This window comes from Cervus elaphus, chromosome 18 (genome assembly GCF_910594005.1).
Source record: "Cervus elaphus chromosome 18, mCerEla1.1, whole genome shotgun sequence".
Lineage (NCBI taxonomy): Eukaryota > Metazoa > Chordata > Mammalia > Artiodactyla > Cervidae > Cervus > Cervus elaphus.
The window spans coordinates 125,563,683-125,581,917 of NC_057832.1; the positions used below are offsets into that span (position 1 = coordinate 125,563,683).

The following is an 18,235-nucleotide window of genomic DNA, read 5'->3' on the forward strand; positions in this document are numbered from 1 at the left end:
CAGCCCAGTATTCTTGTCTGGGAAATCCCGTGGACAGACGAGCGTGGCGGACTGCAGTCCATGGTGTCACAAAAGAGTTGGACACTACTTAACTTAAAAGAAATTCTGAAGCCAAGATCTTATGAAAAAGTTAATTTCATCCATGTGATTATATAAATAATTTAGTAAAGTAACAGACTCTGAAGGAAAACTTAAGCAACAATGATGAAACAGGGGCTTGTAGATGTTCTTTACATTGCATATTCAGAATCTTAAATGTGGACGTAGAAGCCTTAGCAAAGTACGTTAAAAACTATTAAAATGCCCCAAAATAATTAGCCAATGTTAGATACTTAACATATACTAGTTCTTAAGATTGCTTTTCTGCAGTTTATCTGGAAAATGTCTTCATTTTCTTTCACAAGAGATATAATCCTCACTATGTATATACATTGTCACTTTCTTGGCATCATGGAAAGCCTGTTACTCTCCTCTTTTATAAACACTTCATGGTATTTTTCACCTCTGTGTTTCTCACTGTATATATGATAGGATTTAACATGGGAGTGAGGATTATAAAGACCACACTCACCAACTTGTCTGCAGGTTAAGTGGTCACAGGACATGTGTAGCTGAAAATACAAGGGACAAAAAAGAGCACCACTACTGTAAAATGAGAGCCACATGTAGAGAGGGTTTGCATCGTCCTTCAGAGCCATGGGATTTCAGGGAGCTCAGGATGACTATGTAGGATATAAGTAGCACGGAAAAAATGAGCAAGAACGTGGTCCCACTGTTGGTTGCCACCACCATTCCAAGCATGTAGGTGTCACTGCAGACAATTTCCAACAGTGAGAAGAAATCACACATGAAATGGTCAATGACATTGCAACTAGAGAAGGTCAAGTCCATCATGAAAAGAATCTGCATTGTGGAATGTAGAATCCCCCCAGTCAAGGCCACCACCACCAGGAGCTGGCAGAACCCCTGTCTCTTGATGGTCTTGTAGTGCAGAGGCTTGCAGATAGCCACATAGAGGTCATAGGCCATGACGATGAGGACAATGATCTCTGATGCTCCCAGGAAGTGTACCAAAAAGAGCTGAGTCAGGCAGCCACCCCATGAGATGGTTTTCCTCTTGTACAACAGGTCAGTGATCACTTTAGGGGTGGTAACAGATGTGTAAAAGGCATCTATGAAGGCCAAGTAACTGAGAAAAAAGTACGTGGGAGCTGAAAGTGTGGGACTGAGGGAGATGGTGATAACAGTGAGCAGATTGGCCACCATGGTAAACAGGAAAATGAGCAGAAAGATAATAAAGAGTATTTTCTGCAAATGTGGATTCTGTGTGAGTTCCAAAAGAACAAATTCAGTCACATTATTGGGAGATATGAAGAGATCCATTTTGGAACTACACCTCCTGATGTCTGAATTACCTACAAAGGAATAAAGAAGGATATCTATTAGTCATCAAGAGTTTCTGGTCTGAATTTTTTAGAACAAAAGTAGAGTAATCACTATAACTGTGGAGCATGTCCTTGGCAATTCTGCCCCAATATCTGTGTCAATTCTTTCTTAATTCTTCCATGATGGCTTTTTATCTCTTTAGGCACCTTAGTACTATCACCTGTAAGACATTTATAAGGACAATATTTGATGTGTATTTTACTGAGAAAGGGCTTCCCTTGTAGCTCAATTGGTGAAGAGTCTGCCTGCTATGTAGTAGTCCTGGATTTGATCCCTCGGTTGGGAAGATCCCCTGGAGAAGGTAAAGGCTACCCAATCCAATATTCTGGCCTCGAGAATTCCATGGACTGTATAGTCCATGGGGTAGCAGAGAGTTGGATATGACTGAGCAACTTTCACTCACTTGCTCACTCTCACTGAGAAAATATGGCACTAAGTACTTGAGATCTGGATTCTCTTTCTGGCTCCTACTCCATTTGACTTTACTGCATCATCTCAGTGTCTCATGCTTCCAAGACCTCCTCTGTGCCTGTAAGATTACAAATTGTAATTCTCAGATGTATCTCATAAACTGAGAAGTCCTGCACAAAGGTAAGAACTATTTCTTCTTCCATGAGGATTTACATTTGAACTCTAAGCTTTAACTGCAGCAAGAAAAACAGTCAAAAATTATCTCTCATAAACAGGAAGTTTAGGGAAATATATGGAAGTCCTTGGTGACAAACATTCCCTAGTACCCGCTGGAACACACACGCTATTGAGGTGTGTTTCCTCACTGCACCTACCATGGTGGCTGGCATAGTGTCTGCAGTGCCTGAAACAAACTAGGTGGTAAGAAATTCTTGGTGAATTGACATTCTTCACAGATAAAAATAGTCCTGCTTTCCCAGACTATAAACTTACCAGGAATTCAAGTGTTGTTGTCTTCCAACTCTATTTATAAGAAATATAATGTAATGTTTCAAAGGGAGCTGCACCCCAGGTTAAAGCTTTCTGACACACACTATGGAGTAAGCATGAAAACAATCATCGCCTCTAGGAAAGTGTAGCTTCATGACAATTATGGTGACTTAACTGATATTTTTATTCTTCAAAATTCTGACCTGCGTACATTTTAACATATTCATCTTCAATACATTTACAGATTCAACGGACTTGAATAAGAACTCTCCTACGTAGGTATTCAGTACAAGAGGATCTGTTCAGAAAAGGAAATCCTTAGCTTCAAAATCTAAAAGGAAAAGAAAATGTAATATGGGGAACAGAAAGAAGTAGTTTAATAGATAAGCTAAATAGGTAATGTACTATACATATAAACATATAAATGCCAGCTAACAGAAATACATATAAAATCTATTACTTGTTGTAAGTACCTATCACAAGTTCATTCATTCAACAAATATTTATTTGGTAATTGATATGTATATGATGGAGAAGAAAATGGCAGCCCACTCCAGTATTCTTGCCTGGGAAATCCCATGGACAGAGGAGTCTGGTGCACCACAATTCATGGGGTTGCAAAAGTTGGACATGACTGAGTAAATAAACCACCACCACCACCACCATGTATATGAATGCATGTTTGTTCACACAAAGTCATGAAGCGTGCCCTTGTTAAATGCTCTTAATGCCTGAAATTTTATTACCAAACAGCAGCAGAGCACCCACCCATAATAGGAATGACCTTCCCACTCTTTTATGTGTCTGCTACATGCATTCTCATGCTTTCTTCTCCTATGTACTCATAGCATCCATCTTCCATCATTCCTGGTTACAGGAGGCTGCACTACTAATGGAATGAGTAATCTGGGGGACAATTATTTCCCAAAGAAGAGGGAAGACATATACATATATATATATATATATATATATAATAAAATTCTGCAAAATATAGTTTTCTTTCAAAAATAAACAGCTTTATTTTTAGCTATGTAAAATGAAACTTTTATCCTTAGTGGAAACAAAGTGCAGCAGCTCCAGTGTGTTTCCTTATTCTGAGATGTGATTCCCCCAACATATCAGAAAAGAGACTGGTGTACGTAAAGTAAGAGTGAGACATAGTAAATACAGTTGTTTTAGAAGTAGGTGTGAAAAAAATATCAATTGTCTTTTCTTTGGCTCCCTAATTCTTTTTCTGGGAGGAAATTCTAATGTAAAAGATTTTTAATGGAGAAAAATCAGTATTTACAAGTATATTCAACACAATTTTTAAGAACCACAATGATTAGGGAAGCAATGAAAATATACTGCATCTCTAACTAATGTGTAGCTTTTAACACAGGTGTTTTAAAAAAAAATGTGCAGCATCATAATGAAATTCTTATGCTGTATAATTAATTGGGGAAAATTGTGGATGCCAATTTAAATTGTATAATTATTCTTTTATATTATGACATTATTTTACTATCCTAATTTAAATATATATCAATATGAAAAAAAATTTATTTCTAAGTTGGTTGTATTATTATTGGGTCTACCTTTCTTGATCACTTGCATGCTGAAGAAGGAGGTTGTTAAACGACAGATAGGTGAGGATGAGGTGTGACTATATGACTTGAAAGATCTATTTAAAACTGATAATTTATGATTATATCATTTCCTGGAAATAAAAATCTCACCTATGCATTTATCTGACACTCATTCACAGCCACATCCCCAGCAGGGGCAAGTTAACCAAAAAAAAAAAGTGAGTTGTAAGATCAAAAATGTCAACTAGATCAGTTATTAAATGTCTTTCTTAACTTATAGGTGTTCCTTTCCCATGAAGTCTTTCTACTGAACCTTAAAAGTACAACCGCATTTCCTATTTGTAGGACAATTCTGTGAACTTTGTTAGCTATGGCTAATTGGACCCCAAGTGTATTTCACCATCATTAGCAGATCTTGCCAACAACTTAATTATTTCATGTAACTTAACTGAACTTCAGAGTATAACTTTTTTTTTTCTTTCTAAAAACTGTATTTCTTTTTAATGGAATGATCATTGCTTTTCAATATTGTGCTGATTTCTGCCACACCTCAGTATGAATCAGTCATAGGTATAGACATACCCTCTCCCTCCTGAAGAGGATAACTTTTATGGCATTCATGTTTAATTTCAAGCTCCTCCTTAGGTCTCCATGAAGACAAAACACTATGATGAGAACAAAATATTTTAACTTATCCATTTACAAATTGAGGTATTTGACAACAAACGATCCTAATATGGAGTCTGAATAAGTTAATCATTTAAGTGGGTAACTATCTGTTTTAACATTTTTTAGTTACAACATTTTGTATTTTTAATTTATTCATGCAAATCATAAGTTAATTACTACTTTCACATGCACATTAACTGACAATATGAACCTTACTGTAGAGCATCAGCACATCATTACTGAAATGTTCTCCTTTGGGCAATAGACCCAGGCTGAAAGAGTACAGAGTGCCATTTTCAAATGGCACAGGATTTCAAAACATGTAGACTTGCATCATTTCAACTGCATCCCTCTGAGGCTGTGTCTCTACTGACTGAGGCACTAATTACTATGCCAGTGAATTTCCATCCACCCCTTCAATGATCCACTTTTTCCAGAAGCATAGCTTCATTGAACTCTAGTCAAGCTTACTCTCCACAGATAGAAACCCAGATTGTGGTATTACCCATTCAGTTATTTGTTCAACAAATAAACTGTTTTCTTGCATAGAGGAATGGCCATGTGATGCTTCACTGTGTGATAATACAGATGAAGAAACGTCAATAGAACTTCCTGGCCAACTAGCTAGTACCAGGACTGAATTCTTCTATCACCTAATCTGGTGACTACTACTCTTTCAAGACTATTGTTACAAAAATGTCATATCAAGCTGCAAGACTGTTGCCATTATAACTGACTTGAAAACATTCCTGAGCTAGAAAATATAACTAAATTCTCTCTCAATGCAAGATGATTAGTGTTATCAAGTGACATGTGTTCAATTTAGAAACACTTAAGAGTTATAGCCTTCATTCTTTTCCTAACTTAAGTTATAGTAAATATCAGTTTGCAACATCCTTTACAGATTGCAACTGGCTCATTAGCATAGCTGACCACACAGTCTGGGAAGACTCCTGAGAAGGAAGCGTCTCTCAGTTTTGCTGATGTGATCTTCACAGGTGATAGACCAACATCTGTGCTTGGATGACCTTAACTAGCAGTCTAGTTACTCCATGCTTTTACCTAACAATCTAGACATGAATTAGGGCAGTATTCCTCAATCTTTCTTTCATTATTGCCACATGGAGATGTTTTTGGACATTCTGTCCCCTTGACAATCTGTCCTTCAAAAGTAGTAATACCACAGACATATTACCCATTTATGTGTGTTTGTTATGTGTAAAAACAGTAAGTAATCTTTGTCCTCACATAAACTATTTTTATTGGGAGACATATTGTCCCCATTCGTAATGCATGTTTTTAAATAGCATAAAACTTTTTAGTTTTAGTTTTCCTTTATAGTTTTAGAAAGGAAGAGACTTAATGTGGCTATTTAAGCTCAGGCCAAACTGAAATTCTAGCTGTGCTTCAAACAGCTACACAAATCTCTATCCAATTTTTCTCTCCCGTACCATGTCTTATAAAATGTCTCTCATACCACTCATTACTAACAAAACTATATTTTTAGTTTAGTTTCTCACTTCTTTATCATCCAACTATTCCCCACTGGAATTTAAGTTCCTCATAAGCACAATTTTTGTCTCTATTTTTCAGTCTTATATACCCAGCTCCCATAACTCTTTGGCCCACTGTATGCACTGTCCTGTGTTTTGTGATAAATTAACTAAGTGAAAATCTCCTAAATTAATTGACCATGGATTCATATGTTTTTGCCAGTAATTAATGCTACCACTATGTGATAACAATGGAAAATGCCTGTGGAAAGAGGATCTATTCAGCTCTTCAAGGTGTTCCCCTTTTGTCCAAAGTATCAATCTCCTCAATGATTGGGTTGCTGTTTTTCCTCTAAATGTGTTTTTTACCCAAGGTTCATTTTCTTTGAAATTGAAACATTTCAGTGTTGCTTCTTGAGCCTGTTATATCCCACTTTTCCTGATGCCCACAAAGAGCAATATATCTGCAGAAAAAGATCATTAGATGACTTTTTCCTGGGACGCAAGAAGAATCAAAAAAGTGTATGTAACCTGGGAAATGGAGTCAGAGTGTTAAAGGAAGAAAATGCCACCCTCCAGAAACAAGAGAATACTGCCGTGGTGACAAGGTGGCCAATGATCAGATCCATGTTTGGTATATTCACTTCACGATATCAACTAGTATTGTTATTGTGAGGTACAGAGGAAGCTGAGTCTAAAAGACTTGATATTGTTGCTTAACTCCATTGGATCTAATTTTCTTCTTGATAAAGGAAGTATAAACACCTGTAATGATACTTGTTGGTACAATAATGGATTTAAAGTATGTAAAAAGCCTAGTAAAATGCATTCCTCATAGTTGCCTCAATCAATAAGCTCATTCCCCTCACTTAATGCCTAATATTAATGTTTCACTTAATTAAGAGTCCAGATTAAATCAAAATTTCCTTACAAAACAGATCCAAACACTATTTATGTATTTATGTCATTAAGATTCATGACACATATACTCACTAATTTTTTAAACTATCATAAATAATCAGGTTTATTCTCAGGAGAGACTCTTGGTGACGAGTGCCAAGGAGCATCTAAATAAGCTTTACACTTACTCACAAATCAGTAAAACTCTGTCCACTGAGAATATTAGACTGCCTTGCATTTCCTCCTTCAGTTCTTAATGTCTCTCTTGACAATTTATCATTTGCGTCTCATTAATCTTCTCACTTCCCCATTGAGCCCTTGTTATAGCCCCTAATACACACACATTGACCTTTGTTTCCCTCTTCAATTCCTCTGTTTGGTCTTAGACTAAAAGCAATATTTACTCAGAGTGCTGTCCTTACTCCTAGGTACTCATAGGAGTACTCCTCTTCTCCCTATTAGTCACTAAACAAAATGAGCCCGGTATCATCTAGTCTAGATTTTGTTGAAATGCTTCATTCTCACCTGCAATTGTAAATACTCATTTTAATAGATTAGTTGCTGATTATTCCATCTTCCAGGCCTATACTTTGTGGGAAAAATTTCTGTTTCTCATTAACTTGAGACAGCTATGTACAACTTAGTAAACACAGTCTAAGCTGTTGGAACCTTGCTTGGGCATTACTATATAGTCAAACTATAAAAGAAATAGCTTCAGTTGATCACTGAGCTTGATAAAGTGATATTTGTGAGAACAAACAGGCACTGGAGTATTGTAGTCAGAGAAGCTCTATTTATAAGATTTATGTCATAATGTGGAATGACCTGATAATTTCCCACATGCATAGGGGAGCATTGCAGGTATCCCCCACTTTGTGAACCTTCAACTTAGCCACATTGCTTTTATGAAGGCCAACATTGATTAACATTTGTATTCACTGCTGAAAGAAATCTAATGGGGACTTTTGTTTTTACCAAAAAAAAAAAAAAAAAAATCTTATTATGTTATCCATTTGCTGTGCTGAGATATATTGCTACATGTGAGATAAGACTGCAGCAAATTTTAAACCATCTTCTTGAAATAAATGAATCATTAAGACTGCAGATAATTTATTATCTATAGAGCTAAACATACCATACGACTGTTTCATTTCATAGAAAGACCGAGTTTTAAAGACCTGGGTTGGAAGTTTGTATCTGAAATTTGTGAAAGAAATCTGCACACGTGTAAATCCACGGCTGATTCATGTCAATGTCTGGCAAAAACCTCTACAATATTGTAAAGTAATTAGCCTCCAGCTAATAAAAATAAATGGGGGAAAAAAAGAAATTTGCATCCCAGTGTAATAGCTCCTGACACATTTTATGAATGAAGCACCTGTGATGTGAGTCAGTTAACTTAGTAAACCTCTCTTGGCTTCAATTTGCTTCTCTGTAAAATGTAGATAATGATAAAGGAACAACCACTTTAAAAAAATTATTTATTTATTTTACTTTACAACATTGTATTGGTTTTGCTGTACATTGACTTGAATCTGCCACGGGTGTACATGTGTTCCCCATCCTGAATTCCCCTCCCAACTCCCTCCCCATCCCATCCCTCTATGTCATCCCAGTGCACCAGCCCCGAGCATCCTGTATCATGCATCGAGTCTGGACTGGTGATTTGTCTCACATATGATAATTTACATGTTTCAATGTCATTCTCCCATATCATCCTGCCCTTGCTCTCTCCCACAGAGTCCAAAAGACTGTTCAATACATATGTGTCTCTCTTGCTGTCTTGCATGCAGGGTTGTCGTTACCATCTTTCTAAATACTTTAGTGGGTAGATGAATCATCTGAGGTGAATGTGCCTGATAGATACTACAGGGGCCTTGAAATGTATATATAAAATAGACCTGCAATAGCTTTGGATCCCAACTATAGGCCTTTTTGTTTAAATTTGGTAAAAATGTTAACCTTTCTTGTTTCAAATGGCTCATCAAGTCTTGATATGGAAAATGAGTACACTGTATGCAATAAAAACTGTGAGGCATTTAAGCAAATAAGATTAAGAGCAATTTCAGAAATTTTGGCTTAATATTTGTGCCACAAATAATCAAAGATAAATTGTGAATTATTATTTTCTCCTTTGTGGGTGCTTCTCTAACTGACTTTGGTAAATTCATAGCACAGAAAAATAAACCAGCAGCAGTTCTTTCACATACCATCAGTCCTGTCCATCCCCAGGTATCAACCTAAAAATCTATTTCCCTTATTGTCTGCACTATAGGCAAAGCAAATGTTAAAAAGTTCTGAGGTCAAGATCCTATGGAAAAGCCACTTTCATTCAAGTAGCATAAAGAGAGTAGCAATAAAATTGAAGAAAATCATAATCTACAATCACCAAACCAGGGATTCATAGTTTTTCTTTCCATTGCCAATTATGAATCTATGAAAAGAAATATTGAAGCCATGATAAGTACATTAAAATTTATCAAAATGCCTCATAAATGCCTAGCCATTTGAAATAGTCAACAAATGCAAGTTTCTAGGTTCTTTTTCTGTCAGTTATCTGCAAATTTTTTTTTTCTCTCACAATTTACAACAGGTATAACTCTTTGTATGGGCTTCTCGGTGGCTCAGTGGTAAAGAATCTGGGCTACAGTTCATAGGGTCACAAAGAGTTAGATATGACTGAAGCTACTTTGCTCACACCCACGCAATATCTGTTCTATGAATGTAAATCATCACTTTGTTGGTATTATGAACAGCCTATGTTACATTCCTCTTCAACAAACTACTCATGGCATTTTTCACTTCTATATTTCTCACTGTGTAAATTATAGGATTTAACATGGGAGTGAGGATTGCAAAGAACACAGTTACCAACTTGTCCACAGAGTAAGTGGTCACAGGTCGTGTGTAGCTGAATATACAAGGGACAAAGTAGAGTACCACTACTGTAAAGTGAGCACCACATGTAGAAAGGGCTTTGCGTCGTCCTTCAGAGCCATGGGATTTCAGGGAGCTCAGGATGACTATGTAGGAGATGAGGAGCAGGGAAAAAATGAGCAAGCACATGGCCCCACTGTTGGCTGCCACTATAATTCCGATCTTGTAGGTGTTGCCACAGGCAATTTCCAAAAGTGAGAAGAAATCACACATGAAGTGATCAATTACACTGGGGCCGCAGAAGGTCAAGTTGACCATGAAAAGAATCTGCACAGTGGCATGCAGGATCCCCCCGATCCAGGACACCACCACCAGGAGCCGGCAGAGCCCCTGTCGCATGACGGCCGTGTAGTGCAGAGGCTTGCAGATGGCCACGTAGCGGTCATAGGCCATGACAATGAGGACGATGACCTCTGTTCCTCCAAGAAAGTGTACCAAAAAAAGCTGAGTCAGACAGCCACCCCAGGAGATGGTTGTCCTTTGGTACAGCAGGTCAATGGTTATTTTGGGAGTGGTGACGGAAGTGAAGGAAGCGTCTATGAAGGCCAAATAAGTTAGAAAGAAGTACATGGGAGCAGAAAGTGTGGGGCTGAAGGAGATGGTGATGACAATGAGGAGGTTGGCCACCACAGTAAATAGGAAAATAAACAAAAAGACAATGAAGAGTATTTTCTGCAAGTGTGGATTCTGTGTGAGTCCCAAGAGAACAAATTCAGCCACGTTGTTGGGAGGCCTGAGGACATCCATTCAGCAAGTAACACCTTCCTGGGGTCTGAATTACCTAAGAAGAAATAATGTATGATACCTGTCAAACATGAAAGACGTGTGGTCTGAACTTCTTAGAACAAAAACAGCAGTTACTGTAACTACGGAGCATATCTTTGGTATTCTTGCCCCACTACTTGTTTCAAGGGTTTCTTACTTCTTCCATGATATCTTTTTATCTCTTCAAACACCTAGTACCTGAGACCTATAAATGATCTATAGGGCAACTTTCAATTTGTAATTTATTGAGAAAACGTGGTACTATGTACCTGAGATCTGGATTCTCCTTCTGGTTCCAACTGCATTTGACTCTGCAAGTCTTCTGAGTGCCCCATGTTTCCAACCCATCCTCTCTGTCTCTAATGTTACAATTGTAATTCTCAGATGGATATTGTGAGGGACCCTTACAAAGGTAAGAGTTATTCTTTCTTCTAGGAGAACTTATATTTGAATCCTCAGCTCTAACCATGGAGAGAAAAACATGGCCAAAAAATATCCAAGCAGGCAGTTTAGGGAAAGGTATATAAGTCCTTGGCAATGCACACTGACCAGAAACACATAAGTGAGGCATGTTTCTTCATTGTCCCTACTTCAGTGCAGTGGACACATGATGTCAGCAATACCTGGAACCTGTCAGGTATTGAGTAAATGCTTGATGAATTGTCATCCTCTATAGGTAAAATAGTCCTGCTTCCTTAGACCATAAACTTGGCAAGAATTCAGGTGTCCTCATCCTCCAGCTTTGTTTATCATTACTTTTTTAATAAACATAAATTAATGTTTGAAAGGAAGCTACACTTTAGCTTAATACTTTCTGATACTTTCTGGCACACATTATGGGGTAAGTATGAAAAGAATAATTCTCTTTAGGAAAGAATATGTTACTGGGTCATATTAAAATCAAGATAATTATATTATTTTAAGCATTAGTTTTTGTTCTGAAAAATTATGTTCCACATATAGTCAAATTCAATAAATTTACAGTTTCAGTAGATCTGGAAGGTAAAAAACAAACAAACAAAAAAAACAACAAAAAAACCTCTTGCATAGGTGTTAACTACAATAGGATCTATTAAGTACAGGAAATCCTTATATTCAAAGTTCTAAAGAAAAAACTAATGTGGAGAAAAAAATAGTTTCTTAAATAAGTTAGATAAATAGATTATATAATTTACATATATATATATATATATATATATATATATATATATATACACTAACTCAAACACATCTAAAATCTATTATTTACTGTAAGTCCCTATTACAAGTTGACTCATTTAACAAATACTTTTTGGACACAGACTTTGTATGTTAATGTACATGTGTTCACCTAAAGTTGTAAAATGTACCCCTGTTAAATGCCCTTTAATGCCTGAAATTTTATTGCCAAACAGCAACGCATCCATCCATGACAGAAATGACCTTCCCACGCCTTATGTTTCTGTCACATGCATTATTATGCCTTCTCCTAAATCCCCTTAGCATCCATCAATCATCATTCCTGGTTTGAAGCTACTGCATTACTAAGAAAATGAGAAGTTTGGAGGACATAAATTTCCTAAGGAAAAGACATAAATAAAATAAAATGTATTCTTCAAAAATAAGTCTTTTCCTTTAAAAAATAAGTTGATAAAGAGCTTTATTTTTTAGTAATCCAATATGAAAATTTTATAGTTATGGGAAAGCCAAGTACAGCAGGTTATTGCATTCCCTTATTCCGGGGTGGGATCCTCTAGTGTATCAGAAAGAAGTACAGTGTATATAAAATAAGAATTTGACATAATTAATAAAAGTGATTTAGGGATAACTATGAAAAAATAAAAGGGCTTCTCAAGTGGCTAAGTGGTAAAGAATCCACTTGCTAATGCAGGAGATGCAGGAAGCACGGGTTTGGTCCCTGGGATAAGAAGATGCCCTGGAGGAGGAAATGACAACCCACTACAGTATTCTAGCCTGGAGAATTCCATGGACAGAGGATCCTCTCGAGTTACAGTCCAAGGGGTCAAAAAGAGTCAGACACAACTGAACATTCACATACACCCTGATGAAGAAATAAAAATCACTTTTTCCTTTTTCTTTGGCTCCATGAAACTCTTTCTAGGGATAAACTGTAAAGGAAAACATATTTAAAGTAGGTATATCATTATTTACATATATGTTCAACATAATTATTATGAAGTGTGGAAAATTTAGAAACTACATGGGACTGTTCAACATTTAAAAATCTGATAGCTACAATATAGTGCATCTCTTTGATTAATGTACAGTTTTTAACAGAAGTGTTCTAAAAAATTGTACAACATCATAGGAAATTTCTTATGGAGAAAATTTTGTATCTACATTGGAATTAGATAATTATTCTCATTTAATTAGAGCTAATTTATTGATTATATGGCAATAAGACACATATTTTTCTTCTAGTTTGATAATACTTGAATTGGGTCTACCTTTCTTGACGTTTTGCCTCTAAGATTGGTGAGGATGATTTGCAAAATCCACTTGAACCTGAGAGTCTCTGATTATTTGATTTCCTGGAAAAAAAAAATCTCACCTATGAACATGACTGATGTAGGTCCATCGTATGACATAAGTCTATAGTTCCAGCAGATCCCCAGGCAGTTGTTAGTTCCCCAAGAAAGAGAAATTTGTAAGACTGGAAAGTGTCTACTAGCTCAGCTACAATAAGTATCTTTGTTGATTTATAGCTGATACCTTTGCATGAGACCTTTCTCTTAAACTGTAAAAGTGCTACCACATATCCTTTTTGTAAGCAAATTCTGTGAAGTTTCTTAGCTGTAGCTAATTAAAACCCAGGGGTATTTCATCATCCATAGCAAATCTTGCCTACAAGTCAGTTATTTAATGCAACTTAACTTCAGAGGATAATTGTTACATCACTCATCTTTTAGTTTGATCTCCTCCTTAGGTCTACATGAAGACATAATGCTATGAGAAGAGAACAAAATAAGTTAACCATTTATGAATTTTGAGTTTTAAGCCAGCTTTATCAATCTCCTTTTTCACCCTCAACAAGAGGCTCTTTAGTCCCTCTTCACTTTCTGCCATTAGAATGGTATCTAATGAGGTTGTTGATGTGTCTCGCAATCTTGATTACAGTTCACGATTCACTCAGCCCAGCATTTCACATTATATGCTTTGCATAGAAATTAAGTAAGCAAAAAGACAATATACAGCCTTGAGGTATTCCTTTCTCAATTTTGAACTAGTCTATTGTTCCATGTCTGGTTCTAAATGTTGCTTCTTCAGACAAGTTCAGGTTTCTCAGGAGACAGGTAAGGTGGTCTGGTATTCTCATCACTTTAAGAATTCTCCACAGTTTGTTGTGATACACACAGTCAAAAGCTTTCACATAGTCAATGAAACTGAAATAGATGTTTTTCTGGGATTCCCTTGCTTTTTCTATGATCCAGTGTATGTTGGCAATTTGATTTCTGGTTCTGCTTTTTATAAATCCAAATTGTACTTCTGAAAGTTCACTGTTCACGTACTGTTAAAGCCTACCTTGAAGGATTTTGAGCATTTTGCCTTGCTACCATGTGAAATGAGCACAATTGTACAGAAGTCTGAACATTCTTTGGCATTGTCCTTCTTTGGGATTGAAATGAAAACTGATATTTTTCCAGTCCTGTGGCCACCGTTGTGTTTTACAAATTTGCTGGCATATTGAATGCAGCACTTTCATAGCGTCATCTTTTAGAATTTGAAATAGCTCAGCTGGAATTCTATCACTTCCTTTTTTTTTTTTTTTTTTTGAATTCTATCCCTTCTAACTAGCTTTGTTCCTACTAATGCTTCCTAAGGCCCACTTGGCTTTCACACTCCAGGATGTCTGGCTCTAGGTGAGTGACCACACCATCTGGGTTATCTGGGTCATTAAGATCTTTTTTGTGTAGCTCTTCAGTGTAATATTGCCACTTCTTTATCTTTTCTGATTCTGTTAGATCCTTGTCATTTCTGTCTTTTATTGTGCCCATCTTTGTCCATAAGTATAATTATTAGTAGAGACTTCATTAAATTTTAAACTAATCTGTTTATCCATTTAATCAATAGGCAGTATAGTTTATTTTGTTCCAGTTCTTTCCGAGACCATGATATAAGGCTAGTTAAAACATCCTGCCTGACCTCAAAAAACTGATAAGAGTAATGAAGAGTTAAGTAATAAAGAAATATAATTAGAAAAAAGCATATTATAAAGCATAAAATGGTACACAATTATCTTTCCATCTGGAAACTAACAAAATTGTGCATATAATCAACTTCTTATACAAAATTTAATATTGATTGAAGTTTTAGTAAAAGTTAAAACAATATATCTGTTTTACTTTTATTTATTAAGAAGATTATTTTCTCCATTGTAATGGTAGAAAAATCTTAACCAACCATTGATATTCCAAATAAATATATTTAGTAATGTCATCATTTTAAGGAATTTGTGAAAAGAAACTACAACATCAATTAACTAGTTTGGAAAAGATTTGTATTTTAGAGGGTATACACAGAGTTAATATTTAACATAGATAAATATCTAAGCAATTAACAAAATTATAAATGTAAAATGAATAAAAATATAAGCAATTAAAGGAAGATTACATATTGATGGTCCATTAATATTATTGGTCCATTGTAATAATTATTACATATTAATGGTCCATTAACATGTGTAAACATACTAATATGACTATTACATATTAATGGTCAACAAATATGTGATAGGATGCTTTAGCTCACCCATGAACAGAAAAGTAGGAATTTTCCCCACAGTCTTCACAGCTCTACATATTGTGATTTTTGAATACATATTGACCAAATACAAAGTTTAAAAAAATCTCATTTTGATATGCATTCATTCAATCCTTCATTCATATAATTTTATTGATGACATAAAAGATACATTTATGATTGGTCTTTAGATAAATTTAAATGAAGTGTAATTTCTATACAGAATGACATAATTTACATACATATCTATATTACACTAATAAAAATAATAAGTTATTTAGTACATGCAATGTACCATGTTCCAGACACTTTGCTAATACTTTATGCACGTTTTCTAATTTTTTACTCACAATTAGCTATACTGAGACACATTTTTAAGTCTGAGAAAAAGGGAAATATAATTTTCTTAACACTATACAGTTTGTAAGTGGATTTAAACTCAAGAAGCTGCCTTTACAGCTGATATGTGTTTCTTGTGTCTGGCTTTCTCATGAAACTAAATGATTTATTCAACAAAATCCTAGATAGCAGGAAAGTAATAGTAGTATATTCAGGAGAGCTTTTGTTTCATAAGTTTTAAGGAGCAACAATGCCCTGTGTTCCTCAGAAGACCCGTGCCCTGAGCATAGGCATCATCAACAGACTATGTCTCCAGTGAAAGGCTTTTAGAAGATTCTTTCTGGTAGTAAGTCTTCCCAACCCACTGTGTTTTCTTAAAAGATGAGTTGAGATGGAATTATTTGCAGTAGCACTTTCTCTGAAAGGAAATTGCTATCTTTGTGGTGGTGGTGGTTTAGTCACTAAGGCATGTCCGACTCTTGTGACCCCATGGACTGTACCCTGCCAGTCTTCTCTGCCCATGGGATTCTCCAGGCAACAATACTGGGGTGGGTTGCCATTTCCTTCTCCAGGGGATCTTCCCGACATAGGAATCGAACCTGGGTCTCCTGCATTGCAGGCAGATTCTTTACTGATTGAGCTACAGAATTTAATGCTTCCTTGGAATGCTTCCAGAAGGAGGGGCTTGATCTTTAAACAATATTTCATGATTCCACCACCCCATCCTTGAGCAGATTATCAGTATCACCCTCAGAACCAACACGAACCCTGTGGACACAGCTGCTCACAAATAAATGTGTGTGGTTACATGTGTGTTTGTGTGATATGTGTATGTCTGTGTGTGTGTAATCCAACTTAGTTGTTTCATTAAATAATTAGGATCAATAACTCATCAAAACAGAAAGAAAAACACCACATAAAGTCTTTCTCAAAGATGATTACTAGAAAAATAAAGCAAAGGAAATCAGTACAAGAGTAAAGAAAAATGTACATAAAGTGCACACAGAAAACTATATGAAAGGAGGGAAACAGAAAATCTCTCTAAAACTATTCTATACATACTAGATAAGCCTGTTTCTCCTTTTTCTAAGACACATCACTGAAACATAAACACAATGTTATATTTGCTCAACTCATGATCAGGGTAGAGACAAAAAAGTAGACACTTATTTTTTGTTATTTTCCAGAAAAGAATAAATCAAGCTAAAATTTGTTGATAATTCAAAACTCTTCATCCTGAGGCTACAACTGGTTTATATAGACAAAGCAAATGAACTACTGACACATTTTAAATATAATTGTCCCTGTGTTACCAAGTCCAAGCTCAATCTGCTCACTACAGGACAGGTCAATGAACTAGAGATGTTGAGGCAAGGAATATAACTTTGTTTGGAGAGCTGGCTGACCTAGAAGATGGCAATCTAATGTCTCAAAAACAAAAACATTATATTAGCATCTGGATGCCAGGTTCTTTTATAGATCAGAGATGGGAGGAGATGAGGAAACAAAGTAAAAAAGGCCATTAATCTTGCAAATATCTCCTGGAATGACAAGCCTCAGGCAGAAGATGTGTTAAATTTCTTTCTACCATCTACTGATGCACAGGGTTCTGAACAAAGGCATTTTAGCTTAACAGTCAAGCAGAAGGGCAGAATTCTCTGAGTCTGAGCATTATGCGTGATTATAATAACAAAGGAAACTAAACAAGAAGTTAGAATTGGCTTTGCCCTGCAAGATTTGTATATAAATGATCCCGCTGCTTCAATGATTTCATAATAGTCATTCAAATTATTATTCTCATTAAGTTTCTAAAATCACCTCAAAAACTTAGTGTCATATCATCTCTGTGACCTTTAAAGCCCAGTTACCTGATGGTTCCTATACGTAGAAGGCAGAAATTGTGTAACTAAAATTTCTAGGATCATGTCAGGGTAATCTAAAGTATGGTTCCATCCAGCATGTACTGACAAGAAATGTTCTGAACAAAAGAGTTAGGAATCATGACAAACCAGAGTTTCCAGTTAGCAAATCCAAGCATTAGTCAAGTAAATCAGGGCCAAAATGGGAGCAAATCATCCAATCACTTAGTGGGGAGTTATTTTTATAGGACCAGAGTTTTGAAGGATTTTAAATAATTAAAATACTTGTTCTAAATGTCTAGCATTTATATAGGAAACAAACCATGCAGAGGAATTCAAATTTCATCTCAATAGAAAATATTGCCAAGAAGAGAGCCAGCTAAGTGTTAGTCACTCAGTCATGTCTGACTGTTTCCGACCCCATGGATTGTAGCTCGCCAGGGTCCTCTGTCCAGGGGATACTTCAGGCAAGAATACTGAAGTGGATAGCCATGCCCTTCTTCAGGGGATCTTCCTGAACCAGGGATTGGACCCAGGTTTACTGCATTGTAGGCAAATTCTTTACTGACTAAGCCACCATCTAAATAGGTGGTGGTGGCTTAGTTGCTAAGTCATGTCT

The 18,235-nt window shown here is 36.1% G+C and overlaps 1 protein-coding gene and 1 pseudogene across 1 annotated transcript; both read right to left on the reverse strand.

Annotated features, from left to right (window-relative positions):
* Positions 1 to 448: 448 nt before the first annotated feature.
* On the reverse strand, positions 449 to 1,383 carry LOC122673950 (annotated as a pseudogene).
* Positions 1,384 to 9,733: 8,350 nt separating this feature from the next.
* LOC122674915 (olfactory receptor 140-like) lies at positions 9,734 to 10,660 on the reverse strand. The gene has a single exon (XM_043873534.1). It carries the CDS (start codon positions 10,658 to 10,660, stop codon positions 9,734 to 9,736), a length of 927 nt encoding a protein of 308 aa, XP_043729469.1.
* Positions 10,661 to 18,235: the final 7,575 nt, after the last annotated feature.

Coding starts and splice junctions, on each gene's coding strand:
- LOC122674915 (XM_043873534.1), bottom strand. CDS start 10,660: ATGGATGTCCTCAGGCCTCCCAACAACGTGGCTGAATTTGTTCTCTTG.